Raw genomic sequence first — 23,549 nt, 5'->3', positions numbered from 1 at the left:
GGACAAAGGAATTTTGTCTCTCCCTCTCTTGCACTCTCTCTCTCTCTCTCTCCTGTGATTCATGGCTGAGACACTCGCGCGCGCTGCTGGTTTATCCTTTATAACTTGCTCCCATTATTTATGGCTGAGTGAGCCGTTTCAACATGACGGGCGGCCGTCTGACTCACGAGGCTGCCGCTGCCGCTGCAGTCAGGTGGTTGTTGCGAGTGTGACACTGCCGTGAGTCCTCCTACATCTTTGGGTTCGGTTTGAGTCTGATGCATTGTCATTTATACAAGGTCTGTTTAGGTAGAAACAAATGGTGAATCTTAAAGACAGGTATTTATGGACCCCTGATGTGAAGAAAGGGTAACCTGGACGACACCCCCCCCCCCCTCCACCCCCCCTGCCGTACTTGCGTCATCAAGGCACATCCATCAGGTGAGAAAATATTTCCTGGCTCAATCGCATTGGTGTCAAATCCAAGAATCACGTACTGCCGCTTTGATCCCTCAACAGACTGTTTTATTACCTGAGCCAGACTGCACTTGGTATAGAAGCAGTATTGTTTGTTACGTATGAGAGGGCTAACCTACAGATCTTATATACGTGAAGAGGCTGGAGCTGCAACTTTGGAGACTCTCATATTGGCGTTGAGAGCCGCCTCAGGTGGAGTGGTGCCCGGCGGACACTAAACCTTTTCCTTGCAATAAATGTATTTCTTTCCAATCAAGTGGGTGCCAAGGGAGATTCCTTCAACATGTACGCGTCATGGGAAACCACATGATCTCAAATAAAATAAAATAAAATGTGCTTAAAAATTAGCCAAATTAGCATTAATCGATAGCTGTTTTGATGAAACAGTCATCGATCAAAATAAAACAGAAGCTGCAGTGAGCTCCCAAAACTTTTCTTTCCTTTGCTATTATTTGTGGTTGCTATTATTATGTGGTTCAAGTTTGTTTTGCAGCTCCCAGTTCGGAGTTTTCAGTCTTCGTGTTTCACCTCGGCAGGACCGCGGCAGCAGCACCTGGTCGCGTCACACGGATTCGGAGGGAGGGAGGGAGGATGGGGGCGGAGCTTTACGCGCACCCATGTGAGAACGGCGGCAGCGGCAGTGAGTGTGTCAATGTGTATGTGTGTGTGTGCGTGTGTGTGTGTGTGTTTCTAAGTGTGTGTAAGTGTGTGTGAGAGAGCGCTCGTGTGACCAGGCAGCGCTCAGTCACTTGTTGGAGAGTCGCAGGTTTTTCTGCCGGAGCGCCGCGAACTGGAGCTGAACCAGTGGGACATAGTTTTTAATATATTTAAAAAATATAAATATATATATTGTTTTAACCGTCACAAGGAAACAATTCTTTAACAACCAGTTCGGATCTGCCGAGGAAGTCCCGCTTTTTGAGGAGCTCAGATGGATTTGATTTGAAGGCAGACGGGACCGGAGCCGCTGCTGCTTCCCAACAGGTGAGTTTGATTTAATCATTTTCTCCTCCTCGTGCTCGTATACATTTTTATTTTTTTTTTATTTTTTATTTTTTGCTCCTTTCGGCGCTGATTTTCTGTGCGTAAAAAGCGCAGCGGAGCCCTCAGTCCTCCTCCTCCTCCTCCTCCTCCTCCGCCACCTCCTCTGGATGTCCCTGCGCCAGCTTGTTTTTAAACCTTTTTTTCTGCCTCCCCGCACCAATTCACCAAACTTCCCATTCGAGGTCTCTGCCTCCTTTCGCCATGAGTCACTTTCCTCTCAAAAAGGAAAAGGTTTTTTTTTTCTTTCTTTCTTTCTTTACTCTTTCTCGGCGCCTTTTGTCCCGCAAGAAAAAAAAGAAGAGAAAACAGCAGCAGCAGTAGTATTGTGTTTGCTGCTGCAGGTGTGCGCTCGTAATGTTGTGAGTCATTTTAAGCCAAACACGGTTGCTTCAATACATAAATAATCTGTTTTCCGCGTTCGTTTTATTTGATCAAAATATCCGCGTCTGTGTGAACTCTGCTTCCTGTTTTTATCACTCAAGTCCTCCTGCAGCTGTTTGTGTTATCCGCGGGATTATTTGCAGCTCGGGTCCATAAACACCCTCAGCTTTCAAACACCTGTTTCATCCTTCAAAAGTTATTTAGTTTCTCTCTGAAAAACTGAGATTCCTCCCTCTGATTGGCTGCAAAGAGGGAACGAAAAGGGAACAAATCTGCCAAAGATGCTCAAAATGAGATATTGCATACACACATGCATTGCTGTTGGCATGGGGGGGGGGGGGGGGGGGGTGTAAATCGAAAAATGCACGAGTTTTTGATTTTGGGTTTGGATAGATAGATAGATAGATAGATAGATAGATAGATAGATAGATAGATAGAGACTTTATTGATCCCTTTGGGATGACTCCCTCAGGGAAGTTAACAACAAATGCAGGTAAAATATTTATTTATTTTTAAAATGTGGCGTGCAGAAGCGCACTACTTTGCAGATTCCCTCTGCTTTCCGCGTCGTCTCCCCGCAGTTTTCCACTTAGTCGTCGTGGTAATTCATCATTTTGCAGCGATCCCCTCTCCTCCTCCTCCCCCCACCTTTCTCCCTGCAGCCTCTTTTGTTTTAATTGAGTTTCTCTACGCTCCCCGGGGCCCGGCTGTCTAAACTTAGGCAGGCGGCTCAGGGGGTCTCGTCGCTCTGCACAGCCGCCGATTCTCCAGCTGAGAACCGCACAAGTGCACGAGACAGAGGACAGGCTGGCCCGGTCCTGGTTCTTGTCTTAGAGTCAGTCCTAGTCCTTGTCCCAGACTTGGCCCTGGCCCATGTCTTGGACTTGGCTCTGGTCCTAGTCTTAGTCCTATTCCTGGTCTTGTCTTTGGCCCTAGCCCTGTCCCTAGTCCTGGCCCTGGTCCTTGTCTTGGACTTGGCATTGGTCCTAGTCTTAGTCCAGGTCCTGGTTCTGGTTCTGGTTCTGGTCCCGGTCCTAGTCCCTGTCTGGTGATGATTAGCAGGATTTTATGTCCAGTCACTTTGCACCCTGAATGTCTTTCTCTGTTTGTGGTGAAGTGAGTCGACGGTGGTTCCACGGATCCACTCACGGCTCTATAATAAGGTTCTCTGAGGTCCGACTTGTCTCTCCTACTGTGCCTCCCCCTAACCTCTCCTTCCATGTGCAAGCTGCAGATAGTTGAGGCTGAACGCTGTGAGCTCTTTGCGTTCCTGCTGACTCATCCCCTGGTATCTTCTCTTCCAGGACCAGGATGAATCTCCTCCTGCCGCCACCGCCGTCACTGCTGTTGCTGCTGCTGCTGTGGGCGTCGGCCTCCGGCGCTCAGAGCCAGTGTGACCAATCGCCCGAGAGCGTGCGGCTCAACCTCTCAGTGACCTACGACGCCCTCCCGACCTTCACCGCCGACTCCCCCATCCAGAACATGGTGACGCTGGACGGAATCGTCTACGTGGGCGCCGTCAACAGGATCTACGCGCTGGCGCCTAACCTCACCAAGCTGTCCGAGTACCGCACCGGCCCCCTGCTGGCCAACCAGACCTGCGGCCGCGCGCCAGGCGGCAATGCCACGTCTCCAGGCGGTCTGGTGGACAACCACAACCTGGCACTGGTGGTGGAGAACATCTACGACAAGGGCCTGTACAGCTGCGGCTCGGCCGACCGCGGCGTCTGCCGGCGCCACGTGCTGGACGACGGCGTGAGCGCCATGACGGTGGACGAGCAGGTCTACTGCTTCGCCGAGCGGGTGAGCGAGGGCAGAGGTCAGCCGCCCGACTCGGACGTGGTGGTGGGCGCCGCCGGCTCGCAGGTGCTCAACGTGGAGAGCAACGTCATCAAGTTCTTCGTGGGCAACTCGGAGGTGCCCGGCGACGGGCGGCGGGCGGGCGAGGGGGCGGAGCCTCACACCATCTCCATGAGGAAGATGAAGACGAGCCAGAACGGCTTCACCTTCTTCTCGGGCCGCTCCTACATGGACCTGGCGGCGGGCCTGCGCGGCCGCTACTACCTGCGCTACGTGCACTCCTTCCACAGCGGGCCCTTCGCCTACTTCCTCACCGTGCAGCAGGTGGCCAAGGACTCGCCCTCCTACCACACCCGCATCGTGCGCATGTGCTCCTCCGACCAGGACATCCGCCGCTACGTGGAGATGCCGCTGGAGTGCATCGGCACCGACAAGCGCCGCCGCCGCAGCTCGTCCGAGCATGTCAAGGTCTTCAACATCCTGCAGGCGGCCCACGTGGCCAAGGTGAGCGGCGACGCCGAGCTGCAGCGCCAGCTGAAGGTGGAAGAGGACGACGACGTGCTGTTCGCCGCCTTCGCCCGCGGCCGGCCCGGCTCGCCCGAGCCCATGGCCGGCTCGGCCGTCTGCGCCATGTCGCTCAAGCACATCAACAACATGTTCAAGATGTACATGCAGCGCTGCCACACGGTCGAGCCCTACCACTTCACCGGCTCCAACAACACGTCCTGCTACAACGTGGTAAGAGCTCCTGTCTCTCAACTTTCCCCGCATGGTTTATTGGTCGTTCCTATTTTTCTGGGAGGGAAATTCAGAAGTTGCGCAGCTTGAGGAGTTTTGATGTGATGGAGGCTTCAGATTTTGGAGGAATTGTGCAATTTTCCTCCAAAATGCCAAGACACAGGCGGTCAGATTCCACCTCCTCACCTATCATTTCTGGCAAAAAAAAGACCCCCGAAGAACCATTGATCGCTGCGTGTGATGGCCGGTTTAGTAAAATCACTCTGACATGTCATTTTTAATATTTTGTTTGTTTGGTTTTTTTTGTTCCTGCAAATAAGACAGACGTAAGTCTTCCCTCAAGTCTTTGCTCGGCAAGTCGTATTTTAAATATTTAAGTCTTGGATTTACCTGGAGAGAAGCTGCTGAGTCTGAGTGAAAGGAAACAGCAGGCATTTGAGTTGTTTTGTTAAGACGTTGTTTTGGCCAATTAAATTAAGCCTCTTTCCACTCATCCATTGCGCAAACACAGCCCGGAGGTCCCTGGACTGGAGGGCTTGCCCACTGGACAGACCTTCAGTTTCAGTTTCTTGGAGTGTTCGGGCTGCCGGTGTGACTTTACTCCCTCGTGCGTTCCAGTCGTTCAGCGAGATGCTGACGCCTGACCTGCCGCCGACCTGTGACCTCAGGCCATTCTTGCGTGATTGTGCAACTCACTTCGGAGTAGGCGTATCCTGGCCGGTTTGCTTCAACTTGTTTCGGTTCCTGGCATAAATCAGCAGGTTTTTCCATGATGCTCCAGCTCCATTCTGGAGTTCCGCCAGCTTGGTATTGTGTCCGTGACACCACCTGGTTACGGCAACTGAAGAACTAGGTCGCTCTTCTGTACAATGGCTGAAGAGGAGACGAACCTTGCTAGTGTTGTGGATGCAGGAGAAGAAGGTCACCAACTTGAAGATTATGATTATTACGATTCTTTGTCGTTCAGCCGATGCCGCTGTTACTGTGTCGGGCAGAACCCAGTTTGCACGTCGCACTGTACGACGTTTCCCGATCTGACGAGCGTATTGCTTTGCACACTGTAAAAATGAATCTGGCTGCTTTCCATCACCCAAATAAAAACGCGGGTGATGGAAAGCAGTCGAGGGACTCGGAAGATTTGATTCTCATCTTTGATGTTTTTGTTTTGTTTCTATTTTTAGACAACGCAAAAACAGTCACGCACACTTTGGGACTATACATCATGACCACAACCCCCAAAGACATTAGACAAAGCCGATCCAGCCTCACCCCGCCCCCCTCCCCCCTACATCCCTCCAACCCGGCGGTTGACTGCAGTCAGTGAAACTTTGGCCCTAAAAAAGTGGCCATGGCCGGCCATTATTGATTCATTACAAGCACCACCTCTCCGTGTCGTCCCTCTCAAACCCCCCCCAACCCCAACCCTGCTGCTGCCTTCACCTTTACTAGCTCACCTCCAATCCATCAATCCGCTCGATCGGCTCGATCGATACCGACATGACTTAAACGGGGCGAGTGCCCCGCCCCCTCCTCCTCCTCCTCCTCCTCCTTTCTGACTTCATCTTCACTTAAACGCGACATCAGTCAGCGGCGCCGTCCACCTCCTTCAGTGCGTTCAGGCTGACTGGGCTTTACGTCACTGCAGCCTGGACGTGTTAGCATAGTACAGTGGAAGGAAGAAAAAAAAAAAAGGGTCGGGGGAGGGGGGACGAGAAGGTATAGGAGTCATGTGCAAACAACGCTTCTGTGGAAGAGGCACGACGGGGTGTGTTCCGCATGTGGGTGTTGTTGTTTGTAACGTCTCTCCGAAGCTCCTGGCAGAGCAGCGAGTTTGGTCTGCAGCAAAAAAAAAAACTCTGTCTGCGCTGTGATTCTTGCGTCGCCGCCGAACCCGAACAACTCGTCCGCCCAACAGCGCAAACCAGCCAGAAAACAACCTGATCACCCGCCGGTGGTTCAATTTGTGTCCGCGTGACGGGACTGGAGTTCGGGGGGGGGGGGCGGGCAACAACAAGTCCTCATTAATTCTGCCCACACTCGTCTTCTTGTTTGCGCCTCGCAAACAGGACGCCGTTTGCGCTCGGCCTCGGGCGTCTTGCCCTCGGAGTTTGTTTACACTGCTGGAAAAAGCCTACAGTCATATTGTTTGTCTGCGTGTTGACTTTCCTCCTTTTCGCCGTCGCAAGTCAAATTTTTTGCCCTGCATTGTTTTTAAGTTGCTTGCTAATGGAAAAATCTAAACTTTGAACACAACGCAACAGTGCCGCCGGTGGTCAAAGTATGTCATGTGTGTTTTCAGGTTGTTTTTTTTTTTCTTCAGTTTTAAATTTAAACTAAGAAACAAACAAAACAACAGATTCATGCCAGGTTGAGGTTTTCACAGTTTGCCGCTCCAGGCTCACAACCATTTTGACAATAAACTCCAAGGCAAATAATGTTGGGGGGGGGGGGAACACTGATGCAGGCGCAAAACAGTAAGTTGAATTAGAGTCACAGTCGTGTGGTCCAGTGCGTGAGATCCCTTAAAAAAAAAAAGAAAAACAAGACGAAAGTGAAGTGACGAAGGTGATGAAGCTGATTTCCAAAACAGCCTTTTTTTCCCAGGTTCATGGCGGGGTTGGTTGATTGGTTGTTTGGTTGGTTGGGCGGTTTGGGTGCAGTCGGGTGGTTGTTTGGGTGCAGTGCAGCGGCGCGGCCCACGGGTGGGGGAGCGGGGGGGGGGGCTCAGCGAGGAATGCTGGGAGCCCAGAGTTGACAGACGGGGGGGGGGAGGGGGTCAGCGAATATCTGACTCTCAGCGGGCCGTGATGAATGACCGCGGGGGTAACAGGGCGTCAGCAGCTGGGCGGAAGACGATCCTGTGTCCCGCTGCGACGACGGGCGGCGCTGTGGCAGCGAGCCTATCCGTTAGCGGCGCCACCTGTGGGAACCAGCGTACGGATATGCAACAATTGGCCCAGAAATTCAGACAAAAAGCAGTTTTTGGTTCCACTGGACCTGGTGCTGCGTCTGCTGCTGCTGTTGCTGCTGCTGCTGCTGCTGCTGCTGCTGCTGCTGCTGCTGCTGCTGTTTGGCGTCATGAGATTCAGCTGGATCGTTCCAAGTTTAAGTCAGCCGTTCCCTGAACTGGTCGAGAGACACGACAGCGAGAGGACCTGCTGCTGTGAGTCGTCTAAATAAAGAGGCTGCTGCCAGAGAGGTTCGCATGAACATTGCAGGAGCAACACATTTTAGTGAAAAACAGGGACGGCTGACAATTAAACATCTCGTACTGAACGTTAACGGTTGTTGTTGCATTTTCACATCGAACAGAGGAAATGAATGTTTGCGGCTAGTCGCAGCACAGTTGCTAGCATAGCCTCCCGCGCGGACAAGAAGGCGCCCTCGGCCTGGTCAACCGCGGCGCAGTTGCTAGCTTAGCCTCCCGCGCGGACAAGAAGGCGCCCTCGGCCTGGTCAACCGAGCACGGGGAAATGTGGGAATAACAAGTTGGAATTAGACGTTATTTCAGGTTTTTTTCACTGTTTTTTAATCTTAAATTAAATATTTTGTCACCCAATGTCAAAATTCGACCCACCACAGGAGTGTCATGCTCAAAGACGTCCATAATTCATCAGAGAAATATTATTCTTTAAAGTCTTTGACAGATATTTATGCTTGGCTATCATGGTGACAGATTTCATGGACTTTCCTAAAAATATCTTCTGCTGTTTCGTCTGCAGTCTTCGCTCCAAGCGGATTCTTTTACTGTGACTGTGACTGTATTTTGAGACGTTGATGATGTCGTCATCAGTTTGAATTGATTCCCAAGCACACACTGACACACTCACAAAATAAAAACTTAAAACATCTTTGGCTTTCATCCGTTAAAGTCGTGTTTGCCGTTAAAAAAAAAAAAAAAAAATCTCTCTTTTCTTTGCAAAACAGAAAAACAGCAATTTTCGGCTTCCCGCCTCTCGACAGTATTTGCGGGGAAGAAAAGTGTTTGGCTCCCGGTGAGAAGGCATCGTTCCACGATTCGACATTCTTTCCCCCCCCCCACCCCCCCCCCCGACTCATTTGATTAGCGAGACATGACGTCAGTTTCGACTGGAGCATCCCTGTGTCATCACCGGAGAATCCCCTCCGGCTCCCCGCTCCTGCAGTCTGGCGGCCCCTGCAGGAGGGAGGAGCCGCCCACCGTACACCACAGATTAAAACCATCGTCCGGTCGTGCTGCCGAGAACTTGACCCGCTTCAATGCAAGAAAAAAACAAAACCAACAGATTTTCAGTTACACATTCTCCCTGCAACTCCTTCAAAGTCAAAGGGCTCCAGTCAAGAGTGCGAACCAGTTTTCCAGTTAATCGTAACATCCGGGGAGTGGGGGGGGGGGAGCAGCTGACGGATCTAATTGTGGCGCCGTTGAGCAGATTTACAGCCTTGTTCGCATTCGGCGGCATACGGCAGGTGGATGTTCAGGGTCGGATAAGTGAACATGGCCATAAATTCATAAAAAAAAGGGGTGAAAACACTCGGAGGAGGGATTCTCCGGCTCTCTCCCTCCCTCCTCGCGGCTTCCTCTCAGTGAGGAGCTTCTTCATCCCTGTGAGGTTAATGTTGTCAACATTTTTTATTTTTTTCCTCGTCGTTTCTTCCTTCTTTTACAAAGCGGCAAAAGTCCAAGTCGGTCATTGTTCAGGGATTGTTGGTGGAAACAAAATGAGGTCTTGATTGTGAAAGACGTGTATTTATTTCACGCGTCCGTCTGGGAGTAAAAAAAAAGCCTGTAAAAAAGTTTTTGGAAAAAGGAGGGGCTCCCCGCAGACAATAAACTGGAGTGACTGGATAATGGTGGTGATGAAGGATTCTTGGCTTTTTCTGTGTGTGTGTGTGTGTGTGTGTGTGTGTGTGTGTGTGTGTGTGTGTGTGTGTGTGTGTTTTGATCTTTGCTGTATTTGTCTCCTGCGTGTAAAGTTGGGAATTCACATCTTGGAAGATTTAAAAAGAAAAAGAAACTCTCTGGAACGAACCGTAACGCAAACAGCTAAAGTCCCGGAGATTGTCGCATCCCGAAGGAAGCAAAATTTGCCCCGTGCATTCCCCACATTTTCGGCCATCCAGGTCAAGACCTGTGAAGGTCAGAGCGCCACCTACCTGTCGGGTCGTTCCCTGCAGCCTGCTGCGTGAGCCGGAACGTCCAGGACCGGCTCTGTGGGTCGGAATTCTCACAGAGTTACTATTGATTTGGGAGGGGGGAAAAAACCCAGCAAATGCTGATTGCTTTTAAATTAAATCTTCGTCCTGATTGATTGCAGCCGGTGTAATATAATTCCAGCCGGCCGACGCTTTTTGAGCGGCGGTCATTTTAATCACGCATCCTGTTGGAATGGACGGCGGACAATGTGGAGCGTCGGCCGTATCGATTCTGCATTTAGTCTCTTCAGGAATTCCCAATCATTCCTGATTATGCAACAGTTACGGGACTTTTCAAGATGGATTGGGCAATAATCCGGCCATCCAATCGGAATACACACATCGCCCAGCGAGACGGAATTAAGTCTCTTTAATGGCGTTGGAGGAAACGTGCGGGCGGCGCTCGCAGAGGACTCCAGGAAGGTCCGGTGATGAAGTGCACGTTGAAACGAATGGATTTGTGAGGACCTCGGCGCTGCTCTGAAACTACGAAAGCGCCAGCTGCGGGAGTTCCAGTGAAGTTGCTGCGATGACGAAACTTCAGACAGGAAGTGAAGAATTGCCATCAAGCTGACAACTTTGCATTTAAAAAAAAAATAGCTACAACAGACTTCTCGGTGTTTCCCAGGCCGTTCGCTTGTCTGCGGAGGTTGTCGGTCGCAATGTTTGAAGACGGAGTGACGGCGGCTGCGGCCTTCAAGTTTCAGAAGGATAAATGCTAAATTTCAAATTCAAAATGAGGGTTTCTCGACAAAATTTTTTTTTGACTTCGACAGACTTTTGACTTGCAGTGCAAAAAAAAAGGAAAACCTCACCTGTATAAGCAGCCATGGCCACTGTGGAGTGCAACACCATGGAATAAGAAGCAGCAAATGTGCCGAGCAGGGAAACATGATGACAATTCAGCGGACAGATGTTCTGTCTTTTTCACCTGATGCCAAAATCCCTAAAACCAGGTTTTTTAAAGCCGATTTTCTTGTGAAATCTCCAAATTTCTACAGTTTACATTCTCCGCGGATGCGCACGCTACGTGTTGTTTGCGAAAGCCGCGCATAATCCCGACGGCTTCAGTCGCAGCAAACGGTCTGCGAAGGCCGACGCGCCCGACAGGCCAATGGGAATGCACTGTACATGCTGCACAGAGGAAAACGAATCCCTCCTCGGCTCGGATCCACGTAAGAAAACAACAAATTAGCATCAGAGCCTCGGAGGCCGGAGCGGCGTCCCGCATGCCCGAGCCTGCGGAGCTCAGCGATTCTTCCAGCAGCGCTGCAGAATCAGCGGAGGAATGAAAATAATACCTTCCTGTCCCGTCCTGTCCTCCTCTTGTCACTTCTTGCAAATCTCTCTCAACCCGCTGCTCCAGGATCAGATGGGATCCAGAGCCTCGTGGAGGAGATGCGTCCGTATCGCAGCGTGCACACGGGAACACGCAGTGCCCGAGACGAGACGGGTGAGATCGACGGATACGCACACCTCTCCGCGAAGACGCTTCAAGAGTTGAGGGACGACGACAAAAAGTGCAATGTGCCTTTATTAAAGTGCGATTGAACTGCGACGCGGTGCCATTTGCGCAAGTCAGTCGATGTGAGAAGGGGGTCAGGTTGATTCCAGAGTTGAACCTGGAGCAGCATCAGCTCGGCTCCGGTTGTGTTTTTTTTTTTTTTTTTACGCAACAGCTGAGTTCTGCCTCAAAGTGGGCGGAGTCACAGTCACTGTCACAGGCAGCTTCAACCTTTTGCCAACTAGTCAGTCTCGAAGTGTCACCCTGTGTCGTCGCTCCCTGTCCAATCAGGGGCCTGCTACCAGGTACCAGGTTCTACCACCTGCTGTGCAGCCGTAAGAGCTTCCACGTTTCCATCCACTTCCACAACTAAAACATCTGCCAGCGGCCCCTCCAGCGGCCGCCGCCGCCAGCGTCTCTCCTCTGTGCCCTTTGGTCGTGGCTTCGGGCCCAGAACCAACACAGTGTGTGTTGGTCGTTGCCCAAGAAGTTGTGAAACTCTGGATTGCAAAATGCCAACGCAGGCTGCAGATCCACGTCTTTTTTTTTTCCTCCTGGCGCCCGCGGCAGAGAAGACGTCATATTTAGCCCTGTGTTTACAGCCTCCTGCTCGGACCTGATGCTTTGAAGGTAAGCTCCCCCTTTGTGACATCGCAAGAGGCCCAATTGTGTGCTGGCAGAAGTGGACTTGTTTCCTCCTGGCCGGCGGAGGAAAGAAAATTAGAAAAAGGCAGGAAAGTGAATTTGACCTTTGAATGGCCCCGACGCACAAAACCGGTGTGTCACCGTGTGTGTTGCGAAACAAACGCACACACGCACGCACAAGTTTTTTTCAACTCGGTGTTCTTTTCACAAACAAAAACAGTTTATCGGTGGAACTCGACAAAATCATAATAAGATAAAAAAATGAAAGGTGGATGTTTGGTTTCCCGCTGACCCTTCGTGACGCCTTCACAGTCGGTGTTTGGCAGCTCGCCGCCGCCGCCGCCCAGGTGGGCGTCCCGGCCGTGTTCAGGCAGGTCCTTCTGCGTCAGACCAAGGGGAACAGAGAGTTTCGCCCATCACCCACATCTCATCCAGCTGTGCAGAGGCATTAGAGAGGAAACTTACTGAGGCCTCGTTCTCGTCCCGGGATCACAACCTGGCAACCCTGCTGCTGTGGCAACCCCCACATGCAACATTACGTGAATGGACGTCACCTCCTTTTTGATTTTTGGTTGGTTTTGTTTTGTTTTGTTTTGTCGGGATTTTTTTCACGGCTACCTGGCCGACTGGGCCGTGTCGGGTCGGGTCGGGTCGGGTCGGGTCGGCCTCAAGCCTGCAGGCATTTCTGGGACCTTTTTTTGGTTCCGCATGATTTCACACAGCCTCCGTCCGGCTGTTTGGTTTGGAGTGGGTCCGGTTAATCATTAGCTCTGCCAGTCTTTTGGTGCCTTGTTTTCCAGGGAAGCCAGTGTGTGTGTGTGTGTGTGTGTGTGTGTGTATGTGGGTCTGTGTGTGTGTGTGTGTGTGTGTGTGTGTGTGTGTGTGTGTGTGTGTGTGTGTGTGCATGCGCCTGCCTGTCTGCTTAAATCCTTCTGCACAGGACTTTTTTTTTGTTCTGTGTGTGTGTGTGTGTGTGTGTGTGTGTGTGTATACACATCTTATCTCTGTGGTGGTGATAACGAGCTCTGTAGTAAATACGCTGCCTGCAAGCTGTCTGTTGGCCCGGCTGGGAAATTACCATCAGCCCAACGCAGTTTAATTTAGGCCACAGCTGATAAGATCGTTAACGACGGCGGCGACCACCAGCACCAGCAGCAGCAGCAGCACCACCAGCAGCAGCAGCAGCACCAGCAGCAGCAGCAGCAGCAGCAGCAGCAGCACCAGCAGCACGCCATCAAATAAACTGCCCACCGCATCTCTGTTTTATCGCCTCATCAACTGAAGGGAGCGTGAAATGACTTGCAGCTCGTCTCGTCCGCAGGCTACGATATTTAAAATGTGCTGTCTAAGAAACATCCTTTTGTGATGTCACAAGGGGCAGTGACACCTCTTCCTACGTTAGAGGCCACAGAGACCCCCCCCCGGCCAGTTGTTGGCTCCGCCCTCTGAGAACCCTTTAAGGATGGTTTTCATCCCGTCCAAACGCGGAAGGTCAAACTCGGCATGAATTTTTTTAGCAGCGGGCAGTCAAACAGAGGGCTAAGTGTTCCGTTTTCTTGAAGACTGAGGGCTTTTCTTGTTGTTTTCAATTAGTATTGGTGAGAAGCAGCTTCACTTAAAAAGCGATATCTGAAAGAGAGGCCTTTAAAAAAATTACTGACATTAAATGAGATGAGATCAAAAAATTGTAAATTCAGTCTCAACTGAACAGCCGTCCTCACTTCATCACTGCGTCAGCTTGAAGAATGATCAACTTGTTTATTTGCTTTGTCTTTATTGACATCATCAAGCCTGATTTTCTTTCAATTAAATGATTACTTTATGTCAATAATAATATGAACACTAATACCTCCTGGCCAATCTGTCGTCGAGCGGAAAACAACACTGTGTGTTACTTTGTAATTATGAAGCCAGCCACATTATTCCGCTTCCCACAATAAACCTCAGCTGCTAGCGGGGAAAACGCGGCTCGCTGCGGTCGCTCCCCACAGAGGGAAGCGGAGAATCTCTGCGGCGGAGCCGTCACTCTGTTTTCACGATTTATTTAATTTTTACATTTTTTTTTTTTATTCACAAAGTGGATAATTCCCCCGAATGCGAACCGCGAACCGCGCAGACAGATTTCATTTCGCGTCGAGCGCTCGCTCCCCTCGGCTTCTGTTGGCAGGCAGGCCGTTTGCCAGCAGAAGCTGCTGTGCACTTGTTCCGGGGCGAAGGCGGAGGAGAGGGGCGGGGCCTGGCGGAGGAGGGGAGGTGGGGGCGGTGGCTGCGGCGCCGAGGTCAGAGGTCAAAGCCTCCGAGCTGCCTCCAGGCCGACACGAGATGCTGACATCAGGCCCTGTGTTGAAATCAGACGTGTGGGAGCTTTTCTTTCTCCCCTTAAGACGCACGCACACGCGCACGCGCACACCTCGGCGCACTGGAGAGCCGCGGCCGCGGCCTCACGCTGACCTCGGCTCGCTCTCATTTCCCCGACTCCCGGCGCCGTCATGAGGTCTGAGTCCGGCCCTTTGAAACGCTCCTAATCACAGGGGGCAGCAGAGCGGCGAAGGCCTGCAGCCACAGACTATTAGTGACCGCAGTCAAACCTGAAAACTTTTTTTTTTTTTCTTTTTTTTCCCGCTGACATAGGTTTGGACATTTAAAGGTTCCGTATTATTTAAAAAAAACACTTTGCCGAGGTCGTCCCACTGTAATCCGTGTCTCTTTTTATCCTTCCTTTGCTCGCTCTGCTTATCAGGAAAGTGTGCCCTGAAACACTCTTCACTTCTGGAGGTTGACCCCTCTGTGATGTCACAAAGTGTCATCCAGTCTCAAGTCCAGTCTCTTGCTCGGCCATTCTTCTTCATCCTCTCTCTCTCGCTAAACTTCTCTTAGCTGCTCTTTCTCCTCGGAGGCTAACGAGCTAGCTAGCGTCTTCTCAGTGTCGGTGTTCGAGGTGTTGCGTTAACATGCCGGGCTGTCCCGGGCCCGTCAAAAAAAATCATTTTGTCTCATCAGGCCAGCTGGGGGCGCCGTGTCAATAGCAGCGGCGCAGTTCTGCCAGTAACTTGTCGCTGTATTGTTTTACGATTGCTGTGACTGAAAGCGCCTCTGCCGCTGCTGTAAGTCACAGCAAGATGCTGCGTTGCCGTGTAAAAAATGAAACCGTCTCCGTGTTTACCTTCATTTCAAACGTGTTTGTGTTTTTGTTTCTCGAACCGTCAAAGACGAGCAGACGGACCGGTCCGCCCGTCAATCAAATGCGCTTTGAGCCTTTGAGTAAATACAGTGGGTTTGCACTGAATTTTAAATATTTTGGTGATAGTTTAAGAAAAAAAAAAAAAAAAAGAATGTGCAGGCGCCAGTTTTGGTGCCGTTCTCCTCATCCAAGTGCAGCCGATCCACCCAGTTAAAGTGTCAGGTGACTTCTATCCCACCAGTGAGCGGCGAGACCTTCTGTGCTAATTTGCAACGAGCCGCAACACAACCTTCTGCTGCCGTTTCAGGAAGCGCTGGTCCACTTCCTGAGTACACAGACAGCCTTTCTTTGTTGTTTTTTTGTTTTATTTGTTTGATTGTTTTTTTTCCAGCGGACACGGTGTCGGCAGCGGGCCGGAGGCCTCTGAGCAGCACCATTCCATTCCGAACCGGCTAAATCCCCACACAATGCCGACCAAAGATGCTCGGCATTGTGTGTGTGTGTGTGTGTGCTGCGCGCGTGTGTGTGTGTGTATGTGTGTGTGTGTGTGTGTGTGTGTGTGTGTGTGTGTGTGTGTTTGTGTTCAGCTAATGGAGGAGCTGTGTCACACCCCACACACACACACACACACACACGCACACTCCTTATCAGCCGACAAACAATGCACCGCCAACAGAAAGGGGGCGGGGCTTAGCGAGTCAAGTCGATCCTCGCCACACACTGCTGCCATTGTCTCCGGCCCGCAGCTGTTTTTTTTTTCTTTTTGGTTTTGGTTTTGATCTTATCCTCCCCGCGGCTGAATCACGGCGGCAGAACGAGGCGAGCTCACACCTGAGGAGGCTGAGTGGCTCTGCCGGGAAGCCGGCCGCACGGTTGGCGCTTTGCTTTACGGTCAGAAGCCGGATTAGCATCGGCGGCGGCGTAAAGAAGATTGACGGAGAGAAAGTCGGAACGAGCTCCGCCCCCTTGAGCCCCTACTGCTGTTGGTTGTTATGAGAAAACACATTTAGCTGTTTTTTTTTTTTGTTGTTGTTGCCGTGCAGTCATTGTGTCAACGCACAAACCAACGCACACGCACGCTCATTGTTGGGCAGCATCGCACCCTTGAGGTCTGCACGTTTCTCACAGTGGAACATGGAACGAGTTCACCCCCCCCCCCGGTGGCTCCACCCCCCCCCCCCCCCCCCCCCCCACACACACACACACACACACACACACACACATCAGGATCCCTGTGCAGAGATCCTTCCCAGTCATGAGGTTTTTTTTTTCAGATTTTTTCTTTGGCTCTGCTGAAGATCTGCTGGCCGTGCGTGAGAAGCAGGTTGAGAAACGGCGCGCTGAGCCGCGTTGCCAACTTCCAGGAGTTTTACAAGTGTGAAAAAGCAGCACAATCGCACATTGTTGCTCGGCGCTCCCCGAGGATCTCCTCCCCCTCCCCCCTCCTTCGGCCCCCCTCCGAACCCCCTCCTGCGGCTATGACGTTCCGATGTTTGCGCCCGGTCACGCCACCACCGCCGGCGCCACCTGCAGGTTGCAGCAACACGCACTCAAGTCTTCTCCAGGCAGTTTTATCAGCTTCTGCTTCGACCGTCTTGCCCTCCATGCAAAGCTGCCGGGACCTGATGTTTGCTCTGCTGGAGCGGGCCGTGTAAACGAAGCCAGTAAGGAGTCGAACGGCCGAGGCAAGGAAGAGGAGGAGGAGGAGGAGGAGGAGGCTTTTCTTCCTCGCTGCTGCTGCTGCTGCTGTTTGTTTTCCTTTCATCTCTCTGACTTCTATTGTGAGCGTGAGTGCCAGTGATCTCATCCCCGTGCAGGGATGATGAGGCCCGCGTGTTCAGACCCGGCCCAGACCTCCTCCTCCTCCTCCTCCTCCTCCTCCTCCTCCCCCACCCCCACCAGTCCGGCTAACTGCTGGCTTGCAGTGCCGGAGCTGTTTACAACCTCGAGGTTATCTGCGAGCTCCCCCAGCAGCCGTCTTTTCCCTTCCTTGCCTTCGCTGGGGCACATTAGCCCCGCCCCTTTCATCTGTCTCCAAGATAGATAATCACCAGTCTGGCCTGAGAAATGAAAAGAAAAGGGTTGTTGGGGAAGGAGGGGTTGATGGGGGGGGGGGGGCAGAGTGAAATGCTGAGAGCCGCGGCCGCCGTTTGCTTTAAATGGTAGGGAGACGGCCGAGGAGCAGGAGCTGTTTTTGGCTGCCTGGGCTCCGCCGTCAGATCTGGTCTGTGAAGACGCTGCCAAGCGTCTGCAACCGGTGACTGGATTTGATTATAGCAGACGGGCGGGGAGAAGAAGTCTTCTTAGGGAGACAAAAAAAAAAAAAGAAAAAGAAAGAAGAGAAAATTGGCCGGGGAAACTTTGAGAAATGTCAGGTTACGTGCCCGCGACTCGGAGCCTCGGACTGAAGCCGGTCCAAGTCTCCGGCGGCTGCCGCTAGCAAAGCAGCCGGCCGGCGGGCGACGATGACGACGGGCGCTGGCCGCGATGAAGAGCGCGTGTCCAGACCGGGGGGGTCGGCTGTCGGTGGGCAGACGGAGCCCAGAGGGCCGTTAATGGCCCGTTAACAAGAGGCTGAGTGAGACAAGGTGCCACGAGGCTGAAATCACAGCGGTGAGGCGGTGAGCGCCCCCGCCTGGTGGGCTCCAGCACCGGAATTAAAGTTTCCATATTTGTCTCCGTCTCCGTCTTGCGCTGCTGGACAGTCTCAGCCTCGATGGGTGTTTACCGAGTGAATTCAGAACAACCTGGAAGAAAAAGTGTTGGATTGTTTTGCCTCTGCACAGTGTCGCTTCAGTGGAGACAAAGTTTTCCCTCGACAGGAAGAAAAGGACGCAATGTTTTCGCTGTTTTTGCGATGAGAAAAAAGGGGAACAGTTCTGAAAGTCACCCCCGTTATGATGTCACAAAGGGGTCACTGATGCCTCTCTTGGGTTAGTGACAACACTAGCAAGCCAAGCCAGACGTTAGCTCCGCCCCTTCCCTCTGAGATTGCCTCATTTTTTTTTGCACCCTTTTTCGAGCGCGCTGAAGGCGTCGGCTTTAGCTGGCTGCAAACAAAGGGCTAAGAATACCGCTTTCTGGACTGACAGTGTGCAAGTTTCCAACAGTGGAGTGCAGGATGGAAAAGAAAATGTGAAAAGACTCAAAAATGGCGAGAACACGGGGCCTTTAATGCCAAAGAGTTGCCAAGTTGGTAAAAAAAAAAAAAGACTCAGTGGCAGAAACCCTTAAACCCTTTTTAAACCTTTTCACTTTGAAATGCAGAATACAGTGTGAAAGATGAAGATCATACAGGAAGGCAGCTGGCTCGAAACCTCGAAGACGACTGAACAGCCTCTTTGAAAGTTAAGGGGAAGCCAGTCTGAAGGGCGGCACGGTGCAGTGAAGCCTCAGCCGGGTGTCGCTCCCGGTGACACCACAGTGAAACGGCAGTGTCACCCATCAAGCCTCGTCGTCCCGACAGCAGCCAAACTCACTTCACAACTATTCACAGATGAGTGTGCGTGCAGCAGGAAGCTCGGACTGATGAAGAGACAAAAAAAAAAACAACTGCTAGCCAAGCGTGACGCCGCCGGGCTAACACGCTGCTCTGTCGTGTGTCATCCAGCTAGCATGTATCCGTCGCTAATCACTCATTAGCTCCGGAGTGACGCGCCTTGTACTGTGGATTCCTTCAGGAATCAGCCTCCAACTCAACCTTACCTTCCTGCTATCTGATCCTCCCCCCCAAAAAAAACAACCTATTAAGGACTTGACCTCCTCTAATCTTCTTTGATCTGCCGGCTGTAACCGGAGCCGCCGTGTCACTCTGACCAAAAAACCTGAATTAAGTCAACTCCCGGCGAAAAGCTCAGACCCGGAGAGGTTCTCAGCGCCGTTTGTCATCCCTCAGCTTGTTTTCCAGATGCATAAATCCGCCGTGTCTGACAAGTAAGGAGGAGGGAGGGAGGCAGGGAGGGAAAATATGCAGGGGAAAACAAGTGGCGACGTCCGATTGAAAAATCATCCTGCAGAAGTTTCTTCGGTTCTGAGCGATCGCCGTTGTCGTCGTCATTCACACACACACAGCCAGGTTTCACTCTGCTGGGGAGATTTAGTGGCGCTGGGAGGCAGAACAAAACACCCACACACACACACACACACACACACACACACACACACACACGCACGCACACACACCGCCAACAGATTTATAGAGCTGTTAGAATGTGTGCAACAGGCAGTCGAGTCAGAAACCCGGGAGCTTATCATTGTGAAAATGAATGAAGAATTATTCAATGAAAAGTGCCCAATTTATTTATTTATTCTCTTAGCAGCAATGCTACACCGGTGTGAAAAATGCACTTGTGAAGCTAACTTTGCGTAGCGACCAGTGACGCGCACTCGTTTTGCTAAGCTAACTCTCAGAGAGATACTCGGCAACGGTTGCTAGCATGTGAGGGGAGGGGCTTAACAAATGGTATTTTAACTTATTAGTTAAAATACCTAAACGGTGCAACCAACATCTCAAAGACAGTGTCGTACACCCACTGGAACGCACACACACACACACACAATCCACATCTTCAACCACACTCAGTCGTGCATTCAAAAAAGATAAGTACAAGACAAGTATCTATGTGTAAAGACATGTTTATGCATATGCATATGGATCCAGCAGCGTGACCATTGTGATCAGAATTGGATTGACATACTGGACAGCAGTGTTGTCTGGCAGCAACACAAACACCACAGAGTAGTGACGCCGTGCACCAATGAAAGAAGTTTTCTTCTGTTATTGGATAGAAGAAAGTTTAGGTTGAGACGTTGCGTTCCGGTTGGCTTGAAGACACGGCTGCTGGCTGAGGAGGAAATGAAAGTCGTGGCTGGGCGGAGGGGTTAAACATTGAACAGCTCCGACAATGGAAGAGTTGAGCAAAGTCACTGGTGTGAGACACTGTTGGTTTTTGTCTGTGTTTGTTCTTACGTATCCGATTGCGTAAAAAAGCCTGGCCGAGGTCACGATTGCGTTAGCAGTTAGCGGTTAGCAGGTGACCTTTCTGGGAAAAAAAAAAAAAAAAAGAAATTGCTCAAATTTCGCCTGAAAAAGTGAAATTTCACTTCAGAAGAAGTTAAAGAAAACAGAGTCACACCAGTCATGTTTCAGTTGAACAGATATCTTTTGAAGTCCCCAGTTTGGGCCCCTGTAGCCAGACGGCAGCACTGAAGTGACATAACCACGTCTGTCCTCTCTGGAAAAGTGTCTGTTTGGAAAAATGCTGCAGCTCCAGCAAAACACGGCCCTGCGAAAGCGGCTCCAAATCTGTAAATGTGTCGGAACAAAAAAACATAAAAGTCCCCAGATGTGTGTCGGGTTTTTAAAGGGATATTTAATGCATCACATTAAAAACTGCAATTGTCTGAGGGTTTTTTTTTTAGACTTTCTTCTTTTCTCTTCTTCTGTCTTTTTACTTGTTGCAACCGTTGCGGCTGCAGCCTCGCCATTAACAAACAAACAAACAGAGAAAAAAAAAACGACCGGCTGCAGTCTGCAGTCCCGGACCGCCTCTGACTGTCCCTGCAGCCACGCATGCATGCAAAAAACGCATTAACACATGGCTGCATGCGGTTGGTGTGAACCCGCCACCTGCACACACACACACACACACACACACACACACACACACACACACACACACACACGCACATACAAGCACACATGTCAGGGTCATTACAGCCGCGCAGGGTCAGGTTGCAGACTAACGTGCAGCCGTGACTGCAGGTGGGCGACAATAGCGCGTGTTGTCGCCGCAGCAACAATACGTGCCCCCACCCCCCCACCCCACACACACACAACCCACCTACCGCACACCCCCTCCACAGACGCACACATGCACACACGCTCCCGCGTTCCTGCGCGTCTCACTTTCTCCTCGGGAGTGCATTTCCACACACCCGCGCCGCGCCGTCGCCAGGAGCGCACAATTGGCGCACGCAACGCCGAGGTCAAAGGTCACCTTGCATGTGTCTGCTAACGTCGCAGCACATTACACTTTTTTTTTCACAGAGCAGCTCCGGGTTCATTGGCCCTTGGGTTGGCCCCTGAGTCCCGTCCACATTTGTCACAAAACCTGCCCGGCCTCGTTTGAACTGTTTGCAAAATACATTTTGGAAATTTCCAAAAGTTGTTGTGTTGTTGTGTCGTCGTGTTCAACGTCGAGCTCCTGAAACAAGTGGAAGGCCCATTCCCTAAGCCCCTCCCCTCCTACGCGAGCAACCTTTACCGAGTGTCTCTCCGACAGTTAGCTTAGCGAGACAAGTGCGCGCCACTGGTCGCTACGCTAAGTTAGCTTCAGCGCCGTTGTAGCATCGCTGCTAAACAAAGTCCCCTGAAGTGTTATTTCTAAAGAAGGAGGCAAACCAGTTGCTCCAACCGCCCGGTGGACCCGGCCCAGTTCTCCAGACTGGTTTCCTGTCTGCTCACTGGTCTGCAGCCTTTCCTCAGCTCTTGATTGTATAAGCAAAGCAACGTTTCGCTTTTACAAGTCCGTCCGCTCTCGTTCGCGGCTCCTCCTGAAGTCGCTTTTCCTCGCCCAGCCTCTGACGGTGTTTCCTCCCGCCAGCAGCAACCCGGCGGGAGGAGCTTTGCGTTACGGCTCAGGCATCGGTGTGTCTATTCACGCAGCCCCACCGACCTACAAGAGCGACATGAGACCACGCGGATCACCTTTCACCCGCTTCTCTCCGCTCCGCCCAGCGGTGCCACGGGGTTTTAGGGAGGCCGCGCCGCGCCGCACCGAGCCGAAACCCAATCGCAGCGCCGTTGTTTCTCGGGACAATGGTGCGGAGGGTTAAGTGTGCGGTATCTCGCCCGTTTTTTTCTCTTTTTTTCTCTCTCCCTCTTTTTTTTGTTTTCGCCCCGCGGTGCCTGTCGTACAGCTGAAAGACACGCTCGCTGAACGACCTGAGAGGTGTAGAACATCAGCAGCTCCGGACAAACTGTAAATCAATCGAGATGAAAAGCGAGCCGGGGGGGGGGGGGTGCAGGGGGAGGCCGGAGCCTCTCGGTTTCAGACTCCGTCTTATCAGCCCAGTCTTTGGCCGACGGTGTCGCTAGTTGCCAAAAATCGCAGGAGCCGTCGGGGTCGATCAGCGGCGGCCCGTCGATGGAGAGTTCAGACCTCGTGTTTCTGTCGTCTCTTGTTTGAGCGCCGCTCATTTACGGCTGTTTTGGCTCAAACTTTGAATTCTTCTTCTTCTTCTTCTTCTTCTTCTTCTCTTATGTATAAGAAAACAAATATTTCAGCTTTTCTCTCTTTTCTTTTTGGACTATTATGCGCTACTCCTTGCAAAGAAGAAAAAAAAGAAAACCTGCCTCAAACCGGGCCTGTCCAAACAGCCTCTGCTCCGTCCGGCTGGACTGCCCCGGTCCGTCCAGGAGACGCTCGGCAGAAGGTCGGGAAGGAGGAATTCCGCCTCCTCCGGTACCTCGGCGTTCCCGCCTCCCGCCGGCCGGCTACACAAACAACAACCCTTCACCCAGCAAACCCCCCCCCCCCCAAAAAAAAAGTCCTGTTTGTTTGCTGTGAAAATAATCGAGTGGCGCTCTGTTTGTTTGAGGTCACTCAGACGTCTCCGTTGTCAGGACTCTTTATTCCTTTATTTCACCACCCGTCTGTTATTTAGCACCTCACCTCATCAGGGAGGGCTATAAAAAACTCGCTTCAGAAGGAGACGAGTCTCGCCAGCTCTTTGTTCATCTTTACAGTTATTTTCTCGCCGTGTGTGTCAAAGTGTTTTGACACTGCGTGTTTTTTTTCTGCTGCTTTGCTTCTCAAGCTGCACCTAACGCAGACGACGTGAGTTTGAGGTCGTGTGCACTTGCAATTTCACTCGTCGACAACTCTGCTGTCTCCACAAATGAAGAAATTAGGTCTCAGATTTTTTTTTTTTTTTTTGCTGTTTTTTTTCAGTGCCCTCATCTCTCTGCTACGTGTCCGGGTCTCCGTCCAAATCCCAAACCGATTACAGTCGCTGGCTGTCCTCCTCTGTCCACTGTGCTCTTTATCTCCTCCTCCTGTCTTTACTGTTTTACTGCCGTCTAATTGGGCCCAGATCAGCTGGCTGCACCAGCCTGCAGCTGCTGCGCAACTTGGCACCGCACCACCAAACCGTTTTTTTTTTTTTTTTTTTTTTTGGGGGGGGGGGGGCTTTTTGGCCAGCCTTTCAATTTCCTCCTCATAACTTTGGTTGACTGTATTGCAGCCAAGCGAGTGACAGTGACCCGGACCACAATTCAGAAGGAGGCTGCGGGCCACATGCTGCAGTTCTGAAAGGCCCGCGGGCCTTCAAAACTCATTTTATTGCAGCCGCCTGCACGGCTGCTTTCATGGATGTTGGCATTGTCTTAAAAATTCAAGTGTCGATTGTCCGTAAAACTCCATTTCCCAGGATGCACGGGGAATGGACTGATGGCAGATTCCAATGTTGAGCTGTGAAACTGAGAAAAAGGTGGAATCAGAGTGAAAGAATTGTAATTGTAAAGACCGCCAGAGGAATGAGGGTTTCTTCTTAACCTTCACGATTAAAGAAGAAGAAGAAGAAGACCTTTATTGATCCCACGATGGAGAAATTTGTATAATT

General features: G+C 51.4%; 1 protein-coding gene across 1 annotated transcript in view; it reads left to right on the top strand.

Moving 5' to 3' along the window:
• The first annotated feature begins 1,284 nt into the window (after positions 1 to 1,284).
• The window catches only part of met (MET proto-oncogene, receptor tyrosine kinase), a 58,517-nt gene continuing 36,252 nt past the window's right edge, over positions 1,285 to 23,549 (top strand). Inside the window, exons 1-2 of the mRNA XM_076027200.1 lie at positions 1,285 to 1,440; positions 3,186 to 4,419. Coding sequence (XP_075883315.1) covers positions 3,193 to 4,419 — 1,227 coding nt within the window. The 5' untranslated portion in view covers positions 1,285 to 1,440; positions 3,186 to 3,192. The remainder of the gene's footprint in view (positions 1,441 to 3,185; positions 4,420 to 23,549) is intronic.

The sequence above is a fragment of the Nelusetta ayraudi genome, unplaced genomic scaffold (genome assembly GCF_046127955.1).
Source record: "Nelusetta ayraudi isolate G7.1 ecotype Tasmania unplaced genomic scaffold, CSIRO-AGI_Nayr_v1 ptg000020l, whole genome shotgun sequence".
NCBI lineage: Eukaryota > Metazoa > Chordata > Actinopteri > Tetraodontiformes > Monacanthidae > Nelusetta > Nelusetta ayraudi.
Note: the sequence above shows the minus strand (reverse complement) of the source record. Positions and strands in the feature narration are given on the sequence as shown.